Source organism: Nothoprocta perdicaria, unplaced genomic scaffold, assembly GCF_003342845.1.
Source record: "Nothoprocta perdicaria isolate Ctin4 unplaced genomic scaffold, notPer1 scaffold_85, whole genome shotgun sequence".
In the NCBI taxonomy this organism is placed as follows: Eukaryota; Metazoa; Chordata; class Aves; order Tinamiformes; family Tinamidae; genus Nothoprocta; species Nothoprocta perdicaria.
In genome coordinates, this window is record NW_020456143.1 from 2,026,451 (window position 1) to 2,053,454 (window position 27,004).

A 27,004-nucleotide genomic window follows, 5' to 3' on the forward strand; every position below is an offset into this window, starting at 1 on the left:
CTGATATCAGAGGTCATGTTTACCTTCCTCATTTTCAATAAATATAAATACATCCAAGACATAAAGAAGCATAAATACAGTATTTTATTACTCCCTTCCTAAATTTCAAAGGGCAGCATATTTACAGGATACTATTTGTAGAAAAGAAGCCTGTGGAAAGACTCATGTTACTGTCAGTGGACCTGGGAGGAGATGTTTAGTTAGAATCTCAGGAAAATGTCGCACATATCAGCCTTGTATCAACATGATGATCTATGAAATATGAGCCAGAACACATCTGCATGGGGCAGAGTTAAGTGGTCACACTACAGGCACTCTCAACTGTCATTTAGACTTCTTAAATATACAAAGAGAGAAAAGTAAAATAAAATCATGGCTCATAAAAGCTCCCTTAAGAAAAAAAAAGCGAGGTGGAGGAAGCACTATTAGCACAAGTGCCTCAGGACTCGACTTTCCCAATATTTCTGGAGCCTAAAATTACAGGGATGCTATATTAGGAAAATGTTGACACTGAAGCTGTTTCCAGCAGCGCTGGTTTTGTCACAGATGGATTCAAGGCTGGCTGYAGAAAAGGGGGGAGAGCAGGTAGCAGACGAATAGCAGATCCCTCCTCTGGTACCAGAGCCTTTCCTTGCTGCTGCTGCCAAGGTAGAAGTGGAGTGGGGTAGGGCCATGGTTTTTTTTGCATGCAGTGTTGGGATCCCAGTCTTCCTTCATGCTGGACTGAAGAAGCGGAAATTCTGCACCCCTAAGTTTTTCCTGTAGCTCTGCTGCCTGTTAGCCCAAGTCTTTATCCTGTCCCTCCATCCCAGCAGGAAGGCTGCTTTGCCCTTGTGATGGCAACAGACAGCTGGGTCTGCTGCTGAGGAAAAGATAGTGAAAAGAGGGAGAAGAAAAACACAGAGCCCCCTGCTCCTTCCATCCAAATAAGCAGGTAAATAACAGGATGCTGTATCCATAGGTCCATTTACTAGCAGCATGGGAATAGGAATGGTGCTAGTAAATGKGGAGAAAAGAGGAAGTTCAGAGTAGCTGGATAATAGCAGAGTGATTCAGTGATTCCTGTCCTCCTTCCTTGACTCAGAGATGGCACAACCATGCTGACTTCCAGCCTGGAGCTGAGCAGCCTCTCAGGCCCTTCTTGGAAAGCTGAATGTTCCCTCTCCTCTCTTTCCTCGTCCTCTTCCAGAGAAACTGCTCTGCCCCTACCACAAATTTGAATTCAGTCCATGCAGGTGACAAAACCTGGCCAGTGCTTTTTCTGGGATGGGTTCGATTTCTCCATTATCTTCCTTAAGTAAAATGGAGAAACTTTTTGTTTCTCCAAAACCAAACAAAAAATTTTTGAAACACCTTTTTTAAAAACATTGCAATGCAAATGCTGACACTTTAATCCTCTTCATATGAAAAATTTATGATATAAATACTGCTTTTCATCCTCCACCACATTTTCTTTCCCCCCAAAACCAATCCAGATCTGGAATTTGGAGTTCTGACATTCCCAACTAAGCATGTGTTAACATTAATTTTAAGATAAATTAATGTTAAGATAAAGATAAAAAGTCCAAGAATTTATATGCATAAAGGAGCCTCTGTCATTAACATTAATTTTAAGATAATGACAGAGGCTCCTTTATGCATATAAATTCTTGGACTTTTTAGTTCTGCATAGGTGTAAGATGTTTGACATATTTGCTTTGACACGATTTCTCTCTGAACACTTTTTTCATCACTGACTTGACCAATATACCAAGGGAAAGACTCTCAGCACGATGCCAGTAGTATTCTTATTTGCAAGCATTTACTAATTCAGCTATTCCTCATTTCTACTTCAGTAAYGAACAGCAGGTTGTAACTTTTAAGAGAAAGAATTCCTGAGACTAAAAAAGGCAAGGAAATACGGTTTTAAATCTTCAGACCAGGCAACTTGGACTTGTAAATTCTTATAAAAATATATTTTTTACTTGTAGAATCTGTTTTCTCTTAACCTTTACATTGAAAAGCCTTTAACATCAGAGCAGAGTGAATGTAAAATMGTTATCGTTCTGATCTGGTAGCATTTACACACACATCAACACATATAAATGATACTTTTAAATAATAACCACCAAACTATATATCACTGAATAACACCTTTTCCTTCATGTTCAAACACTTTATAGATATTTCTGTATGCTACAACTCATGAAGATGTAAAACAAGTAAGTTGGAGGGAGAGTACATTTTAAACTATATCTTTAATACAATCTAGCTATCTCACATTAAAAAAAAAAAAGATTCTTTTTCTTGTTCCAACTTACTAGTAAATAAAAAGTTATGACTGCATTTCAGAGACAACTGTTTTCSAAATGCCTTTTCTACAGCAGCCTTTCAAACCAACCCCAGAAGTAAAGCTCACTTTAAATCAACCAAGACTTCACCTAGCTGGTATCTCCCACAGCTATGTTTTCTTTGGAATAGGAAGGGCTCTTGTTAACTGTCCCATGCAAAATCTCCAAGGCCCTCTGGTCATATTAAGATCCTCAGTTAAAACAAATAGCGAGGCAGGCAAACATCCGAAACTGTCCCTACCTCTTAGCAGTGGGGAAGTAACGTGAGCAAGAGGAGCCGTCCCAGGCACAGTAAGGGTCTCTAGCCAGGCAACACTCAGCACATGCCTTCCCATACACATCACAGCGGTGTAAAGGCAGCTGTGAAACGCCGGTGGCTGAGCCAATGTAGAGCTGTTGCTGTTATAAAAGTAAAATAAATAAATAAATACAAACATAAAATAGCACTTTGCAAATTTCCAYGTTTTCACTAGGAAGGCCTAAAATATAAAACGATATATTAGGGCTGTTACAAACACGCCAAGTGATCCTGATTCTGATCTGCATGCAAGATAAAAAAGATCATATAGGAAAATCTTTAATATTTGCATGAAAATCTTTGTGGTGTCTTTAAATATTTAAATATGCTTCCATTTTTTCTCTTGTATTTATATCTCTGCATTGGCATAGAGCTACCTTCAGGGACAAAATCTAATGGAAAATATGCTTTTGATTTGAAGGAAAAACAAAAGTGACTTTAATGTAAAATCTCTATTTTTTTTTTTATTTCAGACAGAAATTAGTTATTTCAGACAGATGCAGAAATGTTTTAGCTTAAAAGTGCTGACATAGTTCTTTGTGTATCTGGTATTTTTGATGCYTTGTATTATTTTCTACAGCTCACTTCCCTAACTGAAGCTGGTTTATTTTATTTTGGAGAAAAACTCTGTGTTTAGTGGAAGATGCAATTCGAAGGAGAGGACCTTATGAAGGAAAATAAAGTTTAAAAATCAAATTCATGTGGCCCATCTGGTTAGTGAGTCCCGAAAGGGGCATGAGGAAACTGAACTACCTACCCATGTGAAAGTCATAACAGAGCTATTTCAGCTCAGCATTAATTCACAAAGAAAATAAGTCTAAGTGTTGTAGTTAAACACACTTCCCTCTGAGACATAAAACTAGGAGAACACAAAATAAATACATAAACATAAATACAAATGGCATAACCTAACAGTTTGAAAGTACTGAAACTTTTCTATCAAAAGCTTGAACTTTGTTACCCAACACCTTTTCTTTTTAAGGTCYATCTGTAAGCAGCCCCACCAAGAAAATGCAAAGCTGTATTTATTTCAGAAAATACAGGGCCAAGGTAAAAAACAGAATTTGAAAAATATTTATCAAAATGTAATGTCTTGCAGGCTCCACTCACAGGCAATTCAAGGATGCAAGTTGGCTGAAGTCACCAGTCTCCTGGAAATGACGAACCAGGATACCAGGAGATAGCAAAGTCTAAAGCTCTTGTGAAAGGTGCCGCATTCATTTTGTTCAAAGACRGCAACTTGGCAGTTTATATAGGCATATTAATTACAACAGAAACATCCTTGGCCTTTATATAAACATCAGGCGTTCCTCAAGAAAAAAACATGAGACAAAAAAGGACAAAAGAAAATTCACCATAAATTGAAAACTAAGCCCTATCTAAGCAGCTGCTTCCGTCTATTATAGTGCCTCAGTCAGACTGTAAAACCACATTCTCTTGGCAAAATTCTCTGACCACACAGAGCTCTGTGCAAAGCCTTAATTGCAATAATAGTCCCCAGCTAGTGTTGTATCCTTGCGAACCAAAGGCAGGCGTCAAGCATGATAGGCCGGTTCTCCCTCACTTAAGACACTTAATGACACCCCAGCTTAGGGCTATATTCTGCAGTAAAAGAGCAGTACTTCAAATCTTAGGTGACCTAACCATTTCTCAAGAGATGCCTTTTCTCCTTACTGATTATAGAGGAAGCATAGGTCAAATTAGAGCTTCAGTTAAGTATCTTAAGAGTCCAGATGGTATTGATCTGGGTCCTAGGTAATTGGTGCATTGATATATATATATATACACATATATACACATATATATATATATACACATATATATACATATATATGTGTGTGTCATTGTGTGTGTAGCAATGTGTGCTGCAGTTAATATAAAAATCTATGCAGAGAATGCATATGGGAAAATAAAGAGGTATAGTGTAATGGTTTCCTATGGCTCCACTGTAACCAATTTCATTTCGTCAAAAATAAAATCCTCCCTGATTTCTAATAAATGTCTTTAGAAATAAGGAATGATCAGAATCTGAAGGGGGGGCGGGGGGGAAAGTGAGGCCAGAACAGGGTTACTTAAAGACTCTATTCCTTGTAGATAAGTTCATAAAGTTCAGTCCACGAAGTGCAGCATGTGTTTCAGGTGCTACCCAGCCTAGAGGCTGCCCTGTGTGCTGCTCTTCTGATCATGCTTTTTGACTCCAGCTGGTGATCATTATTTTGGACACTAATAATACATAAATCCAGTCAGAATGAAACTCAAAAAGTAGTAATGGAATGATTTGCATCAATGGTTTGACCTTACTTTGGCACGGTCAAACTGCCTTTGGGGCAAAGGCTCTCCCAAGAGACTTTTAATTTARTAAATCAGCTGATTATCAGATCAAACCAAAGCCAAAAAAAAAAAAAAAAAGGAAGTTTTCTAAAGATTTTTGCTTAAGTATCCGAACTATAGAAAACAGAAAGAGCATAATGTTTACAGCAATCTAGTAGTCTGTTAGCCACACAACTTTCCCTGAAAAAGCAATATTTCTTAGAGAAAGCAGTAACAGAGCTTCTGTTTTGCAATTTAAACAAACGAAAACAGAAATAAAAAAAAAAAGAAATGCTTAAAAAGAATCACTTAGGCAGAATTTTCAAAGGAACTTTAGYGAATACTTCCTTAAATTCCTTTTTATTGATGATTACAGTGCATGTGTTGAAAGATAACTGTCTGAKGCTGAATAGTTGGTTCAGAGGATTCTTTCTGTGATGGACATTTTGTGCTGCCCCTTCATATATGCTCACTATGAATGGAAATCATGAGCTCTGAACAAGATAMAGTATTTTGTATGTCTATAAAACTAGTGTGTAAGGTCTTTCTGTGCTTTGATTTCAATTGGAGTTCTTGAAGTGGAGAACCAAAAGTTCTTTGCAGCAGGATCACAAACCTAGTACTGCGGAAAAGGACAAAAACAAAACAAACAAACAAAAATAAAGAGGGGRAAAAAAAGGGGAAAAAAAGTATTTTCCACAAAAGAAGCTTGGTTTTAAAAGCCAGGCATGAATTTAGGGCCATGTTTTTAAGTCAGGAGGTAAATTCTGGAGCATCATGTGAGAAGTTCTAGGAGCAGTGGAGGGTCCCCCTGAACTGTGACTTTTAAGTGGCTGCTTGACTATTACAGAGGCTTGAAGGTGCTGCCCTGGAAAGTCTGTTATCATGCTACCTAAGCTTAAGCATCATTCAGGTAATAACATTACATGGGCCTAGAGCTCTAAACATCACTGGGAGGAATACACAGCTTCAGCAAGAAAATGTAATTCCTATGAGTTAAAGATATCAGAATTCAAAATGAATGTATCAATACTTAGTTTTAATTTGCACATAAAGGCTAATTTCCTTGCTCAAAGTGACTCTTGCTTAAGAGTCAAATAGTTAGGGTTATATTTATACAGAGGGACATGAAAAGGCTGTGAGTTTGATATCACTTAAAACCTTAAAAATCTAAATCTTGCTTCTGAAGAGTTGAATTTAAAGATTTGGGTCTTTAGAAAAAAGCACTATTTGAAGTGTATCAGATGTCTGATGGCCAAAGAGGTAGCTTGAAACAACCAGCAGAGCAGAACTTTCCAAAAATGAGACTCCCGTTCTTGTCCCAAACAAATGCTTTTATATTTGAATGTAATATTTGCTAGTGAAAGAATAAAATAGAGAGATTTCTTTGGAATTATTACATAGAACATGCTGATTTTATTGTTTACATTCTATGTTCCTGMTTTGAACAACACATAGAATTGTGCTGTTTATATGAAACCCCCCGCTTATCGGAACGAGTAAAGTGTTAGAATTGCAAAACAACAGTATTTTTAACCATAAATATAAAATGGAAACATGTTGCCAAAGACTTATTTGATACAAAGACAGTGCCAAAAGCTTGTCACACTGTATCATGATTCTGTCTTTTTTTGCCTGAGGCTGGTTGATTTTTCATGAGCTTAATTTTGCTTGAATAACTAGCATTCTATGCTCTTTTTAGCTTTAGACAATTTTAATATTGTAAATTTGTTTTCAAAAGGCACAGGGAAAACTGTAATCTCTCTTGAATAAATAAAGATGCTTTGAAGAAGAGGTTGTACTAAAATGCATGGCCCATTATCAAATGTGATCAGCTGCTTTAAAGGAATGTACTTACAAAAATAATCCAAAGCAGAGCATTTTGGTATGATGTGAACATATATACAACTTGACAGGTTTGTTTTTAAATAACTCATTGTTCAATACCACATTTTTTTTTTCTCCTGTCATTTTTGCTTTTTTTYAGGTGGTAAACTGTGTCAGAAAAGTCACTCCAAACAGAATGTTTTCTGTCAAATACATGAATGCTTTCAGACAACTTTTCTGTATACAATGAATTTCTAGTTAAATATGAAACATTTCAAACAACATACAGGGCTTTGTGCATTACAAAACAAATTTAACTCTTACTCAATAATGAATAGAACGAGGTAGATGAATTAACTAAGCCTTGTTTAGAACACACATCTCCTAGTGCACCCAGTCCTAAAGAACATCTTTGTTTGTGACAGTGACATTACTGGACTAACATGACGAGTGTGAACAAGGTGCTAGTACTTCCAGAATTAGGCTCCAAGTCAGACAAAACTGAGAAAACTGGAAGCACCTAGTTCAAAAAGACTAGTTCCCCCAAGTTTCCAAGTCATCTTGTTCCTTTATATTTCATTGATATATTCTTCTTTCATCAATAATTCAAATTCCTTTTTTGCAACCACCCAAATATCTGCAAAATCCTGTGGTATGCATTTCCACAGGATGTGTAGTATAGAAAGGTATATTTCCTTCAACTTCTTCTATGACACTCTCTGAATATCCTTTGATGGAAAGGCAGTCATGCCACTTAGGATTTTACAGAGCTCTCTTGTGTCTTTCTTAGTGTCTCTGCCCATGCATGCACTGAGATACTTTGCAGCCTGACAAGTCTTGGTTTGTGTCTGCTCATAGACCAATTCAGCATTTTCTCCATCCTAAAGACTACTCTGTACTTACTCAAGCTAACTAAATCATCTCAAGGTGATAGGGCTACAGCTGGGTTGGATAATAATCTTCTGGTGATCCCTTCCTCCAGTATTATTTCTAAGCCTGAATACAGCCACAGCCCTGTCACTTGAACTGAATTTCTTTTTACACACTGGAGTTAGTAGAATGTACTACTAATCCTGAAGGGAATAGAACTAGTCCTGCTAGAATGAGGGACCAAATTTGGACATTTTTTAAAAAATAGTTTCTTTGTCAAAGAAACATTAAGTAATATGTATTTTTTTTCTTGAGAGCCTCCAGACGGCTGTTTGGTTTGTGTTTAGTTTCCACCTTACCACTAAAACACAAACTAGACTTTTCCTTTTCCCTCTGCATGTCACATTTTCCTGAGAAACTACTGATGTTTATATAAAGGGATGGGATGCTGCTGCTGTAATGAATATGTCTTTACCAACTGCCAAGTTACTGTCTCTTAAAAACAGAGGCCAATAAATATTTAAAGGTGATTTAAAGTTTGTGCATACAGTACCTGTTTTGTGGAAATCTTCATTGCTGAAATAACAGTGGGTTCCTAAGGGAAAAAAAAAAAGTATAGAAAATGAGTTAAAATAAAGAATTAAAATATAAAATAAGCTCCCAAAACGGAAGTTTTACTGGGATGCTATTTGCTTAGTTAGAAGCCTGAAATTAAGTTAGATATTCTTTAGCAATGGTAGTTCTTTTTGTCTTTTACAATGAAATATTTTACAAGAGAATTAGAATAGCTGTGTATGTCTGGCTGCACCATTAAGTGCTATACTGACTGTTGAGATTTCCATAGAGTGTGAAATTTCACAATAAATACCCTTTGTCACTRGTTTCATTTTCTGAAATTAATGTTAGAACTAAGAGGATAATAATAGCTATACCAAAATACAAAAATACGGTATATTAAGAGTGATAGAACAAAAACAACATACTTCAACCACATTTAAGGAAAAAAAAATCCTGCTGATTCTTATTCATAAAAACAAACTTTAAGCACAAGTCTAATTTTGTTGACTTAACTGCACTATTCTCATACAAAAAGTTACTCATATTTGAAGAAAGGGGAATTAAAGTGGGCAACATTTTTTTAACATTCGAGAATATCTACTATTTAATCAACCAAGTGGGTCAGTAGAAGAGTTAGTGTTCTCTTAGGTAAATTTCTAATCTTAATTATACTTATCTATTACAAGCAGATGCCAAACCAATACCTATTTTCTTAGATAAAAGACTGTAGTCCGTATTTGACATAACTGCATTGAGTCTCGATTAGCATTTACATTTTTTAGCATATTTACATTTATTTTCAGTTCCAACTGCTTGAATGGAAAGTAAAAATTGCATCATTTGATTACAAAATTCTTCAAGTCAAATCTTCCACTATACTGAATCTAAAAGTCTACTATTGATCCCATACCTCATGTTTTGGGTTATGTACGTGAATACAGTTCTTGCTGAGCAGCTTTTAACTTCCTGATCATTACGGAATCTGATATGGGTCAGTAACTGTTAAGGATTTGGACTTGCCTCTACAAATGAGTTAATAGACCTTGTATTAGAMAGCATCAATTAAGTGTAACATTTGAATGGAAGTTGAACTCATTCGTTTGTTTGCTCAGCTGTTCAGAGAAATTTTGCATAAATGAGGTTAAATGTTATCAATGTAACAGATATGAAGGAATTTTAGTTTAGCTGAATTATAAATGAAAACCTTTATATTCAGTACAAAGCAGTTAAGGCTTCAAAACGTATTCCTTAACATGCAGATAGACTCTTTTGTAACTAGAGAAAACTTACATTTGGTTAAGGTACATTTAAAATGTATTGCAAATTCCTACAGAAAGATCCATATCTTAAGCACACAAATTCTGTTCATTCTACTGATGTACATTAATGGCCTCTTTAAGGCTTAAATGAATGCCAAAGAAGATAAATGAGCTTTTGAATATATCAGAATACCATAATCTTTTTATGTAATAAATAAAATACCCAGGTGAAATGAAATACCAAATCTGAATTTGTCATTAAGCCTACTTCTTTTATAAAGCCTTTCTGGGGAAAACAAAAACAAAACAAGAGAAAAAAAAGCCACAAAACAAAACAAAACCCCATCCTTTTCTTTTTTCTTTTCTTTTTTCTTTTCTTTTTTCTTTTCTTTTTTCTTTTCTTTTTTCTTTTCTTTTCTCTTTTTTCTTTTCTTTTCTCTCTTTTCCCTTCCTTCCTTCCTTCCTTCCTTCCTTCCTTCCTTCCTTCCTTCCTTCCTTCCTTCCTTCCTTCCTTCCTTCCTTCCTTCCTTCCTTCCTTNCCTTCCTTCCTTCCTTCCTTCCTTCCTTCCTTCCTTCCTTCCTTCCTTCCTTCCTTCCTTCCTTGTTTCTCTCTTTCTCTTTTAGATTTCTCTGATCTCTTTTAGCTTGGCACTTCTACTTTATTTAGTAGATTGCCAAATTACCTTGCATTAATCTAATGATTTTTGTGTGTGTAAGAAAGACAAAGAACCTGAGAGACACAAGTTACTTTTCTCATTTTCTCCTTATAGCATCTACTTTATTTTTCTGTTAAAGCAACAATAACAACAAAATGATTTTTCTGCCCTCAGAAAAATCTTTGATCATTGAAACAGGGACTCTTGTTTCTGGGTGCAAAACAGCAGCCTCTGTAAGAAACCTCTGCAAGACTGGTACTGCTAGAAGTAAGATCGCCCACTAGAAAAAAAAATACCAAAAATAATAACACTAATAAAAACAAAATTAAAATCTGAAATTGTTAGGCATAAGAAAACTTTGCAGAACTGTGTTTTCCCTTGGGCAGCATCCTAGAGTGAGGTTATGCAGATAATCCGAATAGTGTCAAGACTTTATGTGCATCTAAAATCTTTGTATTGCATGTCTGTGCAGGAGAAAATAGACATTATTTGCACATATCTATATTTAACTGTAGCCTGCAATGCCTACAGGATCCACAGGTACTAATTTATTTTTTAAACCGCGAAGCAAGACCCCAGAATGCTATTTCTTTATCATTAACCTCCAGCTAGCACAGAAAGTTTCAAGGTTTATTTTGACTAGTGTCTGGGTCTCTAAGTGACAAGCTAATTAGCGGGGCATGCCAGGCTGGGCCTTGGCTAGACTACAAGAAGTTCCCTTTGCAGCTGTCCAYAGTGAAATCCACAACCTGACACTTAAAATTCAGCTGCACTTACCCGAAAGACTGTCATTTCTTCCAGCAAGACTTCCTCTAAGTCATGCCAAGTCTCCTTAGGAATTGAAACCACTTTAAGAACTGTTCCAATATCTTGAAAAGAAAAACACATACATATTTTTTTTCAGGTTTCTAATAAGCAAACCTCTATTTCAGAGCAGCCAGAGATTTTGGTATCTTGTAATACCAATTATTTCAACATGTAAAGATTATGAAACTCTATATCACTCAGCACAAGTTATTCAAAAATACCAACTGATATTTAAAATAATCTACAAGAACACTGATTTTCACCAGGACATTTCACTGAAATCTTTTAATTATCAAAACTCAACAAAAGTAATCAGAAGAGAAATATTACTTCAGCAGTTAGAGAAAGAACAGGACTCAGATGTAATTTAAGTGACAATATAAAATGTCAGATGTTTCACTGCTAAATTGAAGAAGGAAGGGCACCCATTTACCCAGCCACTTTTATTATCTGTTTTGAGGTATGAGACTTCTCACTCTCATGTTAAAATGCATGTGAAGATGTTAGAAGGCTCAGGATGGATACAGAACAACCTGGTGAAGTTTGTTAGATAGATGAAGCTGTTGCATCTCCTAAGTGCATGGGATCTTCTCTGGGTCAAACAAAGTATCTAAGATATATACGTCACTTAAGGCCTCTTTCTATATTTCTATATGATAGATTATACTCTCCACTGAGAGGTAAGAAGCAGTACAACTTGTATCTTCTGCTTAGAAATAGGTGTGTGACAGCATTTTAGCACTTTATCCTTTCACATTAATGGGAATTCTACAATTGGTTATTAACATTAACAAGCCTAATGAGCAAAATTTTAGACTTTATTTTCTGTATATGTTWTGTGGCTTAAGACCATCTCTGTTTTAAAATTTCTGTGCCTGTGATATATTTATTTATTTTTATGAACTTTTTTTTTCTTGGGAGGTGGGAGCAGGATGAAGGGATGTGGAGAGAAAAAGAAAATAGATCATTTCTACATTGCTACACCTCACTGCAGACTCCCTGAAATAGGAGCAACTCTGGGTGTGATTTTTCTTTCTAATCAGGTACATGTAATGCCATGAAAACATATCATATATGTAACAGCCACATCCTTGAGGCAATTTCATAATGTGCACTTAGTATCGCTAATAGTTTCGGAAAATATAAAGTATAGAATAAAATGAATCAAAGTATCAAAGTAAAGGCACTAAATATAAAGATTTTATTCTCACAACAAACGTTTAAAATGTTATTCTCAAAACAAGCACTTAACTATAATTTCCCATTTGAAAATATTGAAACAATTTTAACACCGAAAATATTTAATTTAAGAAGTAGTCAGAACACCACAGAAAATCCACATTTCTACAACAGAATAATTGAGTACAAGAGAAAATGTTATTACTATTCATTATAATAAATAGATGCATTTCCTTATTTATCTTGAGCCTAATTTGATGACTGTGGTTTTGAGGAAAATACGCTATAAGAGTCATAAAAAATACCTTGATCTAATAAAAATAATAATTTAGCAATGTGTCATGCCTATATTTTGTATTGGACTGTGTCTGTCACCAATTCCAGGCCACCAATGCTGCATTCCATTATAGGTGGAGTTTCAATAAAACAAAGCAAGTTGTTGCAGAATCTGCGTGGGACAGTGGGTAGAAATTAACTCCCCACATTGCACTGTCTCCAAAAAAACCCTCATTATTTTAAAAGGATCATGCAACTACTCTAGTTGCTTGGTGCTAAAGAAAGCTGCTGAGGTCAAAGGTACAATTTGTTAATCACTGCGGCAACTCTGATGAGGCCACAGGTACCAAAGTGGAGCTTTATCAGAATTCTAGGTCAAGTTTTACAGAGTAGTATTTCAAACAGTTTTACACAAATGGCACCATACTTGTCCTGTAGGATCAATAGGCTCTGGTAAGTAAGGTAAGATTACTCTTATTAATTTGCTTTACTGACAGATGTACCTTGACTGTGCCAAATGAGCCCAAACAGCAGACACTGAGGATATGCACTAAGCGGTTATTTTAGATCCTGTTCTTTCTCATGTATTTTCCAGCATTCCTGCATGATTTCATTTTTACTGAGAAGTACCTAAGCACTCTAGTACAACCACAGTGGGAAAGAAACTGCTTGGTGAGAGATTTCACCCACAGGAAAGGAAATAGGRCCACACTAGATGAGCTATTAATTATGTTGTGCTCAATTATCATCATCATAAAAAAAAAAAAGTGTTTCCTTAACATATTGAAGCTCAGCAGCATGTGGGAATAAAGTAGGTCGCTGCAATAGTGATGGGAAAAAAAAAAGTGTATCATCTAATCTGATAGGACGGACCTGCACTGAAAAATCCAGTCATATCCCAAAGGGCTGAATTCTGGCTTTGCCACAAGTCCTGGTCAACAAGTAGGAAACTAGACTGTGACGAGAGCCCCTTATCTCCCCAGATTGTGSTCTGTTTTGGGAAGATACGATTTGCCCAGACTGTATATCTGTTTCCTTCCCTGCTACTTCTAATTTGAGCAGGGGTGGTGTGTTGCACGGGTGGGATAGGACCTTTATTCTGCCTTCTTTCTCATTGCAACAGTATGCAAGATGCCCTTCCTTATTCTGAAAATTGCTATGAGGGAAATGAGCTTGGAAGACTGGGGTGCAGTTTTGGTCTCCCTGTGCCCAGGTCTGGGTGCCTCAGCTGAGACGCCAGTCCCATGAGGAGGTAACCTCCTGCTGGAAAAAGAGCAGTTTCTATTTGCAAGTGAAATGTTGTGAGAAAAAACAACACTCTACACTTATGAAGCTGTGCTTTTTGGTGCTGAAATCTTTTTTTGGCAAGTGCAAGTAATAACATTTCAATACTTTCCTTACAGTTCTTGGGCGCAAATAGCAGCAGTCTTGGATGGGATCCAGAGCACTTACCATGTGCCTGAATTGTAGATGTTTAGTGCATTAAATGAGTGCTCAAGTGCTCAACACAAAGGTAAGAGCTAGATACCACTGAAGCTTCTTCAGAGGGACACTTTTCCTGAGTGATTAGATAAGAACCACTGTGCATAATGATAACTATCAAAACGTTACAGATTCGTTTTAAGCAAGTCATCCRTACTCCCTGAAGACAGACAGGAACTTCTGTGAAAATATTCATCTTTAATTGAGGTCTCTAGGAAGATCAAATGTATCTCTCTCTGGAAGGACTTACTTGTCCTACTTGAAGAAGCCTGGGCATCTTTCGTACGGGTGGATGCCAAAGTTAGGCGAAACAAATGCCACCTATTGTGCTTAAAATGTAGGTATAAATCAGCTGCTTATGTTTAAAGGACTAGATCCTAGCCTGAATGCAGAAAGGCCTATTTTCTCACACTTCAACCAAGGGGAATATTGCTATATTATTATTATTATTATTATTATTATTATTATTATTATTATTATTATTTTGTGGTCTGAGTCAGGTCATAGAAAACTTGTTGAAAGGCACAAAGCACTGTCAAAGATAAGACAGCATTACACTTGCTCGGTGGTGGAAAAAATGTGTTATGTAAAATCATATGTAACTACTTACTCATGTTTTACACAGGAACATATTGTAACACTGGTATTTAATAACTCAGTTCACAGCTTCCAAAAGCTGGAAAACTCTTTGCAGAGCTGCATTTCCTGCAGTAAAGGTTCCGAATTGCTGCATATGCAGTGTATTTGGTACATGWAGCCTCATCAGCTTTCAGTTTACTCATAATATATTGTAGGCATCAGCATGAAAGAGACCTTGAGATTTATTGCTTTGGAAATCTGACCCCGAGTCTAGAGCACCAATACTTAAAGCAAGTCAGAACTGGACTGTTATAAGACAAACAGATAATTTTTGGGCCAAGACTGAAAAAGAACAGTGGGCTTTTTGTTTTGATTTTATGATGCCAACATTTAATTGTTAGCAATTATATTCAATAAAAATATGATATAAATACGTTTATTCAACATAACTGAAACATCAGCCAACTTGTGGAAAATCATCAAGGGCGTAGGAGCAGATCCACCAACTGCTAAGCAGARTAGCTCTTCTAAAGACAGTGGACTTAATCACATGCACATCAGCTAATTTCTGGCCACTATTATTTTTCACTATTACCCTTATGGAAAGTTATCTTCTCTAAATGCATAGAAATACTTTTGATAAGATGCCYAAACTATGTGATTCTGCAAATGCTTTTAAAAGGATAACATATTTCTCTTTGGGTACAGTCTTTTTTAAAACACTGCATATATGCCAGATACCTGCATTTTAACTAAATGATGACTCTTCTGGCTAAAAAGCTGGCCATCTTTAGGCAATACTTGAAATACTTGAAAGGCACAGAAGACAAATTTCCTGTACCTGGAAACTTGCCTCTCTCATTTCAATACCTCTTACGATGTGTTTCAAAATAAGCACGTCAAAACCCTCAATGTTAATACTAAATTATAATTAATAGAGCAAGATATTTCTAATAAATCTCCGTAATAACATTAGTTGAAAAGATGGTGGTTTGATCCTACTCTGGTTGGCAAAGCTCCTAGGGAATGAAGCTTGCAGGCCATGGCTTGAATCTGTTACAGAGAATCCTTATGCAACACAAAAKGCTCACCACACACAGTTTTGAGTATTGCTCCAAATTTCCACATGTTTACACTGGAAACAGTTATGAAATCCATACTCCTGTAAGCCAAATAGYGCAGATTCAAGAATTCTCACCTGTGCCAATGAACATCACATCATATTGGCCATCTTCTGCATCAACTCGATCTACTACTATCTGGGTGAACTGGTAATCCACATCTGTTTTGATCATGATTGGACGGTTGTTGATAGGAAAAACGGGGTTGTACATGGCTGGATGACTTCTTGCAAACGTTATAACCTCATCAGGAAGGTCCTTAGTAGAATCAAAGCCTCCAAAGGTTTTACTGGGGCACTGGGAATATAAAAAAGAATTTTATCACTGATCAATGCAAATATTACAAATCCATTTCACTACAATCATCCCAACTTCTTCAGCCTATTATAAAGTAAGGGGTTGGAATTTGATTGCTTCTTGATAGGGAGCAATGATTAATTCTGTCACTAATGTCTTTGCTTTATTTATTTATTTAATCTAATCTAGACTTAAATCAATAGAGTTAAGAGAGTGTAAATGATCAGCATACATCATTTTTCTTACTATGAAAATGGATTTTCAGTAATTTATTGATTAATATTAGACTTTAAAATTGGCAGAAAAAAGACACCCTGAATTTTCAAATATCATTGTGTACAAGACCAGCAAGTTCAGCATTTGGTTACCCTTACCACAGAAAATGAATTAACCGTGCCATCACCCTCATTTCAAAATTTTCTCTTCTGAAGTTGACTGTAAATTGATTCCTTTCCTAGGTTGTTGAATAAAATCAACTTAAGTGTCAGGAGAACGCCCTGCTCTGCTGACTTTTTAGACTCCTGATTGTCTCAACATACCTGATATGTGTGTTTATGTAGCTCTCATAATGAGTCTTGTTATGCTAAATTACTCTACATTGAGAAGTCAGGAAATAGTTTGGCTACAGGTGACATAATATTTGCATCTATATGGGATACACACCTAGGGTCTCTTTATTTTAAAGAGAAAAGAAAGGCACAATTTATCCCWTTTTAAGGAAGTTAGTAAATATAAAATGACTTGAATGAATCATGTCTTAAATATGTCTTTTTTCTCTCTATGGATTGCAAAGAAAGCCTTATGTGACCAGTAGCTGTTGCGGCTGATACTGTCACTATATGTCGAGAAAGTTCTCTCAGAAATAGGTCCTAGTTAGTWACTAGGACCTATTTAAATTTACAGTGTCCACTTAAGCTCTTTCTAGTCCCTATGAAGAAACACAAGGTCCCTTTGTCACCTTCTGTGGTCAAGGATGGACCAGTGAGTAAGTTCTTCCTCTCATTAGGGAAATCGGTATTGTTCTCCCACTATTAAAAAAAAAAAAAAAAAAAAAAAGATGAGGCTGAGAAGGAAAAAAGAGGTAGGACTGTGGTGTTGACATCCACAGAAACAGTCATTCCCCGTCTTTTACTGCAGACTCTAGCATTGAAGAAAATTTACCACTATTTGTCCTCATCTTTTTTTGCAGAATTTTTAAGTATTTTATGAACAATTAGATGATACTTCAAAGTAATCATTATTTTCTTAGATATCAATTGCAGACATGTACAACTATGAAACTCAGTTGACAGTGATTGTTCACAGAATTTGTACCTAAAATACAAAAAATGGGTGCTAACTCTAATTAATTTACCTTTTATTTAAGCACAAATAATATCTAGCAAATAAATTAAAAACCTAGAGGACAACATATTATTACGTAAGAACGCAAACATTGCAGGATGCTCAGCAGAGGAAATCGATTGTCTTTGCTATCACCTTGGTCCAGATTATTAATAATTCATCAGAAATGAAATTAAAAAATCAATGCTGTCAAAAAGAATAGGTGGTATATTCAGCAGAGGGACAGTTCAAGCACGCAGATAGATAAGGTGTTAATTGTCTCTTTCTGTCACATTTCTAAGTAAGCAAATTCCAACATTTTGCTCCATGACATGGCATGGAAGGGAAGGAGCGAGGAAAGAACTTTTGATTAATGTATGTGGAGCCAAATAAACAAAAATAAGAAAACAAGTTCRTCACTTTATTGGGTGAAGTTTTTTCAGGTGTTTTATTATTAACTATTCTTGCACTTTCATACCGAAATATTATCCAGGTATAATCAGACAGGCTTTTCATAACTATTGGTCAAGCCATAGTTTGTCTTAAAAACTGTATTTAAAATCTAATACTTCAAAGTCTGCTTCACATCTGGATTAATATTGTAACTATAGTTCAAAACTAATAAGTCACATTAATTAGATAATGATTAATTAGATAATTTATGTAAAGTACTTTAAGTAGAAAAATCACCACAAGAGTACTAAGTATTGTTAATTGCAGCTGGGCAAACACTGAAAAACAGTAAATGAATATTCATTTCAAAGTAAATGCATTTCAGCTGTATTTCAATTGCTTGGATATTTATTTTCTGGCTCATTTTCTAACAAAAGATTTTACTGGCAGCAATCTTGACCAAGATGTATTTTATGCAGGAAAAATATCACATAAAACTATCATTAGTTCCTATTTAAATGAGAAAAGTGATCTAAAGACCAGAATCCTGCTTGTAAGCCTTATTTTTATGAGAATAAACAATGACAGTAGTTTTGTATCTTTAAATCTACAGCTCATTACCGGAACTAGACTATAGCTCACATTCAGCCCACCCTTCTTAAGGAACCCGGCTGAGATCCTGAAATCAAAAAATCTTTTTGCCATAACTCCTGCTCTTGTCGCTAGAGTGAAATAGGGACCATCAATAGGTGATTTAATAAACTAATAAACTGACTGCAGACGAATCTTATCCCACATAAAACCTGAGTTGTCCTGATGAGAAAAGCCCTGCCAGGGAACAAAAATGAAGATGTTATCTTGGTTACTAATGACAAGACTGCTATTGATGAAAGTCAGTGAAGCTCAAGCAAATTGATGGGCCTAGCACCAGAACTCAGGTTTATAAACCTGAGTGATCTCACCAATGCCAAGAAAACCATCAATTTTGGTGCCTTAAGTTAAGCATGAATATGAATAATCTGATGAAGTTTGGAGCCTGTCTTAGATTCAAGTGCAATCAAAAGAACTCTCACATTTAATATCCACTGGCCCACTGCATGCTGCACAGAGATTAGCTAAGATAAATTGGCTAGGATCTACCCTAACAACTCACCTATTAAGGAACTCAAGATAACAAATACAAAGCTACAGTCACTCACTTTAATATCAATAGGAACAAAAGCTATTTTGCTCATTGCTAAAGATAGGCTTGGTACCATAAACTAGAGAAAAATCAGATTCTGAATACATCAAATGTCAGGTTAGAATTTACAAGATATATATAACATATCTTTCTTCCTCTCCCAAATAACTTTTAAGATTAAAAATAAATAAATAAAAATGGAAAACTCTTGGCAACTTCTTCACAAAATGTAAAGGCAGATAAGTGAAGCTGATGTAGAACTGTTTACAGACATATCTGACTTTCAAAAGAACCATTAATTTTCCTTTTCAATACTGATACTGGGCAAGTCACCAGATGCTCAAGAAGTTCATTGGCACCTCACCTATGAAATTCCTTAGATAATTCAGCACTGTAAAAATACAGTTGGGAACTGAATCACTGTAAGCTCAGGTTTTATTTCTTCCTTTCCTTTCCCTGTTTTTGGAAAAGGAAGCTGCAAGACTGACAGKAACTTCAAAAAGAGCTTCAAAAATCTTTCTCCTGCATTCTCAACAGATGTTCAAAGACATCAAAAACAAATCAGATATTATCACTTTAGAAACAAAACACTCAGTTTCAGCCAGAAACTTCTCTCAATTTAATGCTCAGTTTTATCCTAATGCAAGAGAATGATTTCAGCAACTGCAAGAACAAAAACACACTTTATGTGTGGCAGACATCAGGATTATAGTCACTGTCAGTGAGCTGGGAGAAATTGCTGGCCTCAACTACTCCTTTATCACTTTACTTGTGAATTTCAGTACACGTATTTTTTAGTGAAATTTTAAGTGTAAAATCTATCCCGTTAAAATAGTGAAAAAGTGTTTGTATCACTATGTTTCACTATTTTGGCACAAGGCCAAAATATAGCTTAGGAACTGAATTTCAGACCCTAATTTCCAGCTTTTTATATAAGCAATAGAAGAAATATCTACTTATTCACATTTTGTAAAGGGACATAAACTCTCCACGTAATTATATAACACATATAACTATAAAATATATACAACTATATCATATATATGTATATATTTTGTATAGTTTTCTGACATCTCAGTGATTAGGTAAATTCAGCATCACATGAGGAAAGTGATCTCCCTTGATGCTGCAGAGTTTGTCTTTTAACTTTGAAAAGATTAAGAATCCCTTTAGCAGCCACACACAGGGATAGAGGAGTGCTGTGTAATCCAGCTGTGGAACAACCACTGCTTTCTTTTACGTAGGAAGTCATTTTCATTAGGCTGAACATTCACACTGACTAGCTGCTGGAAATTAGTTGAAAGAACAGTTGAAAGAAAGTTGAAAGAATTAGTTTGAAAGAAAAATTTTAAAAATACCAAACAAAAATAAAAATCTGATGATTTAAAAAGCATCTAAGATATTTCTGGTTTGTTATCTGGTTTGTTATATCTGGTTTGTTTGGTAGCTTTACATTTATGGATACATTTTAAAGAATGTTTTGACCAGATGTATATATATACATATGTATGTGTGTATACATAAATACATACACACATACTCTCTCTCTCTCTCTCTGTGTATTTTTATATACACAGTATATAAATACACACACACACACACACACACACACACATATATATATAAGTATATATAAAAACACACACATATACATATGGGTAAAATTCTCAGCAATGACATTCCAGGCTTTCAATGGGCCAAGTCTATTTATACATGTTGTGGAGCTATCTCCGAATTTATAATTAATACATAGATATTTTCCTAAGTGCCTTTTCTTTAGACTAGTGGCAAGGTTAGAGACTGAAATACTTCAAGGACCTCAGACATCAGTAGTTAAGGAGTTGCAGATATGGGTATCTTACAGCACTGATGTTTTAGCCATTCATAAATGAGAAACAAAGACAGAAGTCAAAACACAGATTAATAATAAAAAAAATGTCAGTGGAAGCAATTACAGTTATTTCATCATCTCTGGCAGAAATATCTATCTTTTGTACTGAATTCAATGGTGGGAAAAAATGCCTATTTATTAACAACTAGGCAGATGATCTGTTTTGTATTCTCAGTAAGAATGGTTCAGTCAGTAACTGGAACAAATACAAATTCCAAAGACAAAATAATGAGAATGATTTATTAAACATYTGACCTTCAGTGAAGCTCTTCAGCCACTGCTCAAAATTCTCCTGTATTTAATATGAACACACAAGGAAAAGTCCAAATAAAGCTATCCCACCACTTCATGCTTTAGAAGTGCYCTGTAAATTCTGCACCTGGGGAACCTGTTTATTTTCCTTCTATACGCACCAATATCTCTCTCTGCTTCTTTCCTGGATCTCAGCTCAAGGACCGTGAAATATGTGAGAATATTTTCCATGGATTTCTCTTTTTAGATGACTAGGCATCCTTGGGTACTCACCGTTCCCGGTCGTGGATATGGCACTCGCCCCTGATATGGGATCCATTGGTAGTTGGGGCCGTCCCTGTGAGCATAGGGACCCAGGAAGACCCTCCTGACGTCCGACATGCTGTACATGCACACTGCCGAGCCCTTGAAGATGTTACTAGAGACCAAGGCAGAAGAAATCATGACAAGCTCTTTAAATTATCTGTCCATTTAATCAAATAGGAGAGTTGAGGGAATAGCAGCTTGTTGCTCTCTAATTTATTACATGTGCTGATTATCCAAACTCTGATGTACTCTCAGAGCAATCGCCACTCACCTCCAGCCAAAGTGCAGCAGGACTGATACCATCTCCCAGCTATTTTGCTAAGCATACAGCTGCTATTCCACTATTTAAAGCATATTGTCCCCAGAAGGCCTAACTTGAGGAAATGTCAGCAGTCCTGTCTCTGGGGCACTATTCAGTTCTTTGCTTCACTTCACATTTTTTCTTTTTTGTATTATCTTTCGTTGTTTGGGCAGCACACACGCTGTTCCTTACTGTGCTCTGTTCCAGAGCTGTTTCTTACCTTGAGATTTCTTACTGAAGACAGTTAGTGCTTGCAAATCTCTCTCCTATGCACCATTATCTTTAGAAACATTCTTTCAATTTAAAAACTAAAATCTTTGGCCTTCAGAGATAAATTCAGAAACATGTGCTGCCACCAGTGGTGCTGACCTTCCTCGGGCCAAGTATAATTTTGTTCTCAGTAGAAAGTGCAGCCAAAATATTCAAACCACAGTTAGACACAGTGAAATAGTATGACTTTGAAAGATTTTTAGATTTTCCAGATTTCAACAWTACTTTTACTAATATCTTTCTGAGTAGTCAATTTCCCACACGACAGTTTTCCACTTTTACCTTTCACAAAAAAAAAGAGATACTGAAGCCTGATGTTATTTTCCCAGCACTATATGGAATGGCTGCGACTTTGGATAAGCCAGTTCAAAGGCAGGAGCAGACGGAGGAACCGATGGTCTGTGTGATCTCTTGGCTCGGAGTGATGATGTACATCACTCCCAAGAAAGAAACCTAATTCATTGCTGCTTACTACCATGGACTTTGTAGTTCAAAGGTTAWGAAAATTTTCTTTCTTAAAAACATTTTTAACAAAGAGACCTCTTTAAAACAGCCAGCCACCCACATTTCCCTGCAAGTAAAACGATACTTTCTGTACCTGGAAGTTGTAAACACTCCATAGACTATTGGATTTTTAGGGTCTTTTGAGTTCATTAGAAACACATCCTCTGTAACAATAACAAGAGAGAGGAAAAAAAAAAAAGTTAACTTCTGTATTGGCAATACTAAAAAATGTTTGTGCATTGGCAATAAAAAATGTTTGTGCATTGAAAGCTGCCACTTACGCAGTTCGTCAAAGTGTGTGTCGATGCCATTGGGTCCTGGCACGGAACAGATCAGCCGGGCTTTCAGGAAAGTCGTCCATTTGTTAACAAGGCTCCTGTGTCCACCAAARTCATTCTATACAATAAAAGTATTCTGCATTAACATCTTGCAATAACAGTCTTTCCTTGAAATCTCAGCCCAAATGCACTAAATAATCCCAAGATGCTGGTTGTAGAAAACAGAGAAATTTTACATAAGAAAAACATTCTGTTTTCAAAAACATAATTTTAAACTTTTTTTTTACATGGTATCACCATAGAGTTCATAGTATCACTATGTCACTGTACAGTTGACATCATTTCAAAAGACTCTTTATACAGTCTAAAATATATAGCACTAGAGACAGATAGACAGACAGGCTGTGCAAGTTTCCCAGCAAGCCACATCCTGGTAATCCTTAACTGTATAGCAACAAAGAAGAAATACAAGTTGTGAAAGAAGAAAGTATATAAAAATGTCAGAATGATGGGATCAGATGCATAGCAGCAAAACGTGGAGCAAAAGTACACCAAGGACCTAAACATATGAGGTAATTGGTTTTCAAGCAGCTATGTCTGGACTTGAGGTAAACTGAAATTGTGCCTATGGATTAACATGAAATTTTACTGTAAATACCATAGTTGCCAGAGTTATATAACATTTATGAATGTCACTTAATTTGTAGAAATCTTCTTTAAAGTCTGTCAGAAAAATATTTGGATATTTATCAGAGTGGATGGATGAATCATTCTGGAATCATTAAGTCTTTTGAACTGTTGCCCATTTACAGATCTTAGCTTAAACAACTATTTTTAAAAAAATCTTCCTTTGCCTATGTTTAAAAAAAACCCACTATGGTGGGAATGTAAAGGTATTAACATTCCTCTAAAAAGTAAATTCTTTAAATGTTTTTGGTCTACTTGGAAGTATCATATTTCCTGTCTTTGCAGACATATTCTGAGCCTTCAAAAATGACTACGATTTTTAAACAGAACATCACAGTTTGTGAAGCTTCCCAAACAGAAAAGAAATGAATGGTACACCTTTCCATGTGCTATTCCATAACTAATTTCACTCTACACAATCTCTGCTTCAGTACAAGGCCACTCTTACCACAGAATAGTTTACAGGTAAGAATTATTAAAATTTGCAATTACTAAAATCAGTCTCAAAATGCCAAAGTATATTCAACCTCAGAGTAAAAAAGTGATCACTTTACCTTACAGATCTGCCCTATTCTGGCATGAGTGGCTTTCCCAGTGTGCTCCCCATCAATTGCATTTTCACGGAAGAAGAAGTAGATTTTGTCATCTTCTGGATTATCACTCTCTGGTATCAGGTGAACACTAATGAATCTAGGATCTGAGAAAACAATGTCATTGTGTGTGTTACTGATCCATGAATTAAATCACTTGTCTTCATTGATCACTTGTGACTTAGTTCATCAACCACTATATTACATGGCAAATATGGCCGTGTTAGCTACATTCTTGCACAGTTACGTGTATTTATATTCCGCTTATCTTTTTGCTGTAATTAACTCTGCTTTTAGAAAAAGATCCGAAGGCTAGAAATGTATGATCAAGCCAAAAGAACTAAGAAGTGCCTTCTCAAACCTCAATCTTCAGTTTCTCATGTTCCCGTGTAACACAAATAACCATCTTGTATGTTTTTGCTCTGCATTAGCTTACAGGCAAGCCACGTCAACACACACCAGCATTCATCTGGTAGCATATCTAGCCAGCACATGTTTTCTTGATACTGTCTACCTCCAAACTATCATCCTCTTGGGAAAATCCAACATTTGATTTGTTTCCAGAATAGAAGTATAGCCATKAATTTCTGTAGGGGGGGAAGAATCTGTTCAAGATTGTTGAAAACCTATGTCTTGTCTTACCTGTTTTTAGTTTGTTGACACAGAAAATGTTTGTCTCCTGACAATTATAATGATGCTATTATTTGATGATGAAGAAAAAATATCAGCACATAAAAATATATAAAGTTAAGACAAATTGATTGGTTATGTAGAAATGGCACAAAGAAATTTTGGGAGAGAAACCTGCATAAATCCTAAGTCCACACCAATGGTGAATCTTACGCATCATTTCACTTTAGTGAGATACTTCAAYTGATATCTCTCACTGTATTTGGAAAAAGAAGGCATATCCAATAGATCTAACAATCTGTTTTACAACCAGTTTACATCCTGCTGGGATAATTAACTAGGAGTTACATTTAACTACTCATAGCCCTTTTCCTATATAAAATTATAAGCAGTTTCAGTGTCTTGTACTAGTTTCTTTCCAGCATAAGTTTATGCCACGTAGTCATGGAAATAGTGAACTGTATTTTGCAAGTTTATACTCACCACCCCATTAAATTCATCGTCTTATTAAGRTGGTTGTGCTTGTGATCAGCCTATTTCGGTATATTAACTTATATGCATGTATATGTTTAGATGTTCCTATTATATAGRCACATACAGCATCATTTTATGTATATACTGGTTATAACAACTTTCACCTGAAAATACAAGAGCTAAATAATAAATGGGACTTTGCGCCTTTTGAATTACATGGCACGAGAATRGTCATATTGGTGCAGAGCAAAGGGTACTCAGACTTGCACACAGACTCCAACATGATCAAAAGCAACTACCCGGGAAACAGAAAGGACATGGTCAGTGCAAATGCTGATTTCCTGGGATAATCTCCCAGCCTCCAACTATTTTCAATGCAGCTAATACCCTAAGATTGGCTGGTGTAACACCAGACTGTCTCTGTACAGAGCAGCTCTCAATAGATTTTTCATCACCTATCTGTACGGACTTTTCCTGAGCCCATGCAAACTTTCAGAATTCACAGTATACTTTTGCAATTTGTTTCACAAGTATACAAGCTAAAAAGAAAAAAAAAAGAAAAAAAAAAAAAAAAAACTACTGATCTCTAGTTTTGAACATGGATCCTGATAGCTTCATCTAACGCCTCTTGGTTCCTTTACTGGAAATATCCACAGCATTCAAACAATTACACAGGGCTATAATAATGTTTTTTTTGATAAATTCTCTGTTCTTTCTCTGTTAATGCCTAATATTTCAAAAATTCCAGTAATGACTTCCTGAGCAATAAGCTGACATTTTCAAGGAACTGTATGTGCCACAAACTCATTCACTCTTCATTGGTAAAGCTCAATCCACAGACCATCATTTTGCATGTGAAGATAGGCATATTCTTCCTCATGGCTTTCCCCATGGTTTACCACTACATCATTCATCAAGACTAATTTAATTTGTCATTTGATTGCTTAGCTACTCAGCTGCATGAGATCCTTTTGCAATTCTTCACARTCTTCGTCTCGCTTTGCTGAATAAAGAAATTTTCATCAAACTTAGTTATCTTGCAGGTCAACCTTTTCCCAGCTCCTGTGCTGCTGAACAACACAGGCTCAGAACATAACCACACGGAATTGTATTACCTGTTCTATAAGTCACACCTTTTCAGACATTTGAAATCATTAAACATCAGTAAGAAGCTGAAGCTCTCCAACCCACAAAATCAGCAGCTTAAGCTACTACATTCCCTTCCTTTCTTTCCAGCATGCATCCAACTGCATTCATACTACAGTGATGTGAGGCCCAGGATACATAACACTTACACCATATCATAACATGAATAACATCTGTTATTCTTTGTATAAACTACCAGTGCTTTCAATGGAACTTATTTCACRGGAAACATAGGCCACAGCTTAAAATCTTCGTATTTCATAAAAAGATACATTGGAAGAGAGTACATCCATTAGAAGACACTGGTACAGGCTATTGGATCTGGAGTACTTTTGCCCTGAACACAAAGAGCTATTTTTTACAATCTAAAGACCTTAAGGAAAGGGACAAAAAAACATTCAGCCAAAACTTAAATACATTCCTAAACAGTCAAATGATTTGTCTCTAGCACAATGGGTTTTGTAAATCACAAGATATCAAATTCTAAAATAAATCAGGCATCAAAAATCTAACTTTACACTGCCCTATGAAGATCCCACAGGGAGTCCTCTTCAAGTCAGTAATGCTGCTGATAGAGCAAGGTTATATAAACTTGCCCTCAGTTAGCATATTATTATTCTTTTCTTTCTCTCTCATACTTTTGCAAGTGAACCTGGAACACTAAGGCAGCCTAGCGTATAGAAATGGATTGATGCAAGAACAACAGAAAAACAACAAAAATATTGAGTATATATATTCCAAATTATTCTAGTAGACTGGTGGCACAGAAGAGGGGTGGAAGGCTGATAATTTGAGTCATACAGAGATCACAGGTCTACGTGCTTCTGCATTTTTTTAAGCAAACAGTGCTCATCTGCAAGAAGTCAGATTTTCAATTAGCACTTGATATTCCTAACTATACTTAGTGACTAAAACTCCACACAGCTT

The 27,004-nt window shown here is 35.9% G+C and overlaps 1 protein-coding gene across 1 annotated transcript in view; it reads right to left on the reverse strand.

The window, feature by feature from the left end:
* SEMA3A (semaphorin 3A) overlaps positions 1-27,004 on the reverse strand; it is a 130,269-nt gene that overhangs the window by 12,183 nt on the left and 91,082 nt on the right. Inside the window, exons 7-14 of the mRNA XM_026052207.1 lie at positions 23,792-23,934; positions 22,554-22,668; positions 22,367-22,436; positions 21,165-21,309; positions 15,630-15,849; positions 10,886-10,977; positions 8,189-8,230; positions 2,572-2,729 (exon numbers count right to left, since the gene is read on the reverse strand). Of these exons, the coding sequence (XP_025907992.1) occupies positions 2,572-2,729; positions 8,189-8,230; positions 10,886-10,977; positions 15,630-15,849; positions 21,165-21,309; positions 22,367-22,436; positions 22,554-22,668; positions 23,792-23,934 (985 nt within the window). The remainder of the gene's footprint in view (positions 1-2,571; positions 2,730-8,188; positions 8,231-10,885; positions 10,978-15,629; positions 15,850-21,164; positions 21,310-22,366; positions 22,437-22,553; positions 22,669-23,791; positions 23,935-27,004) is intronic.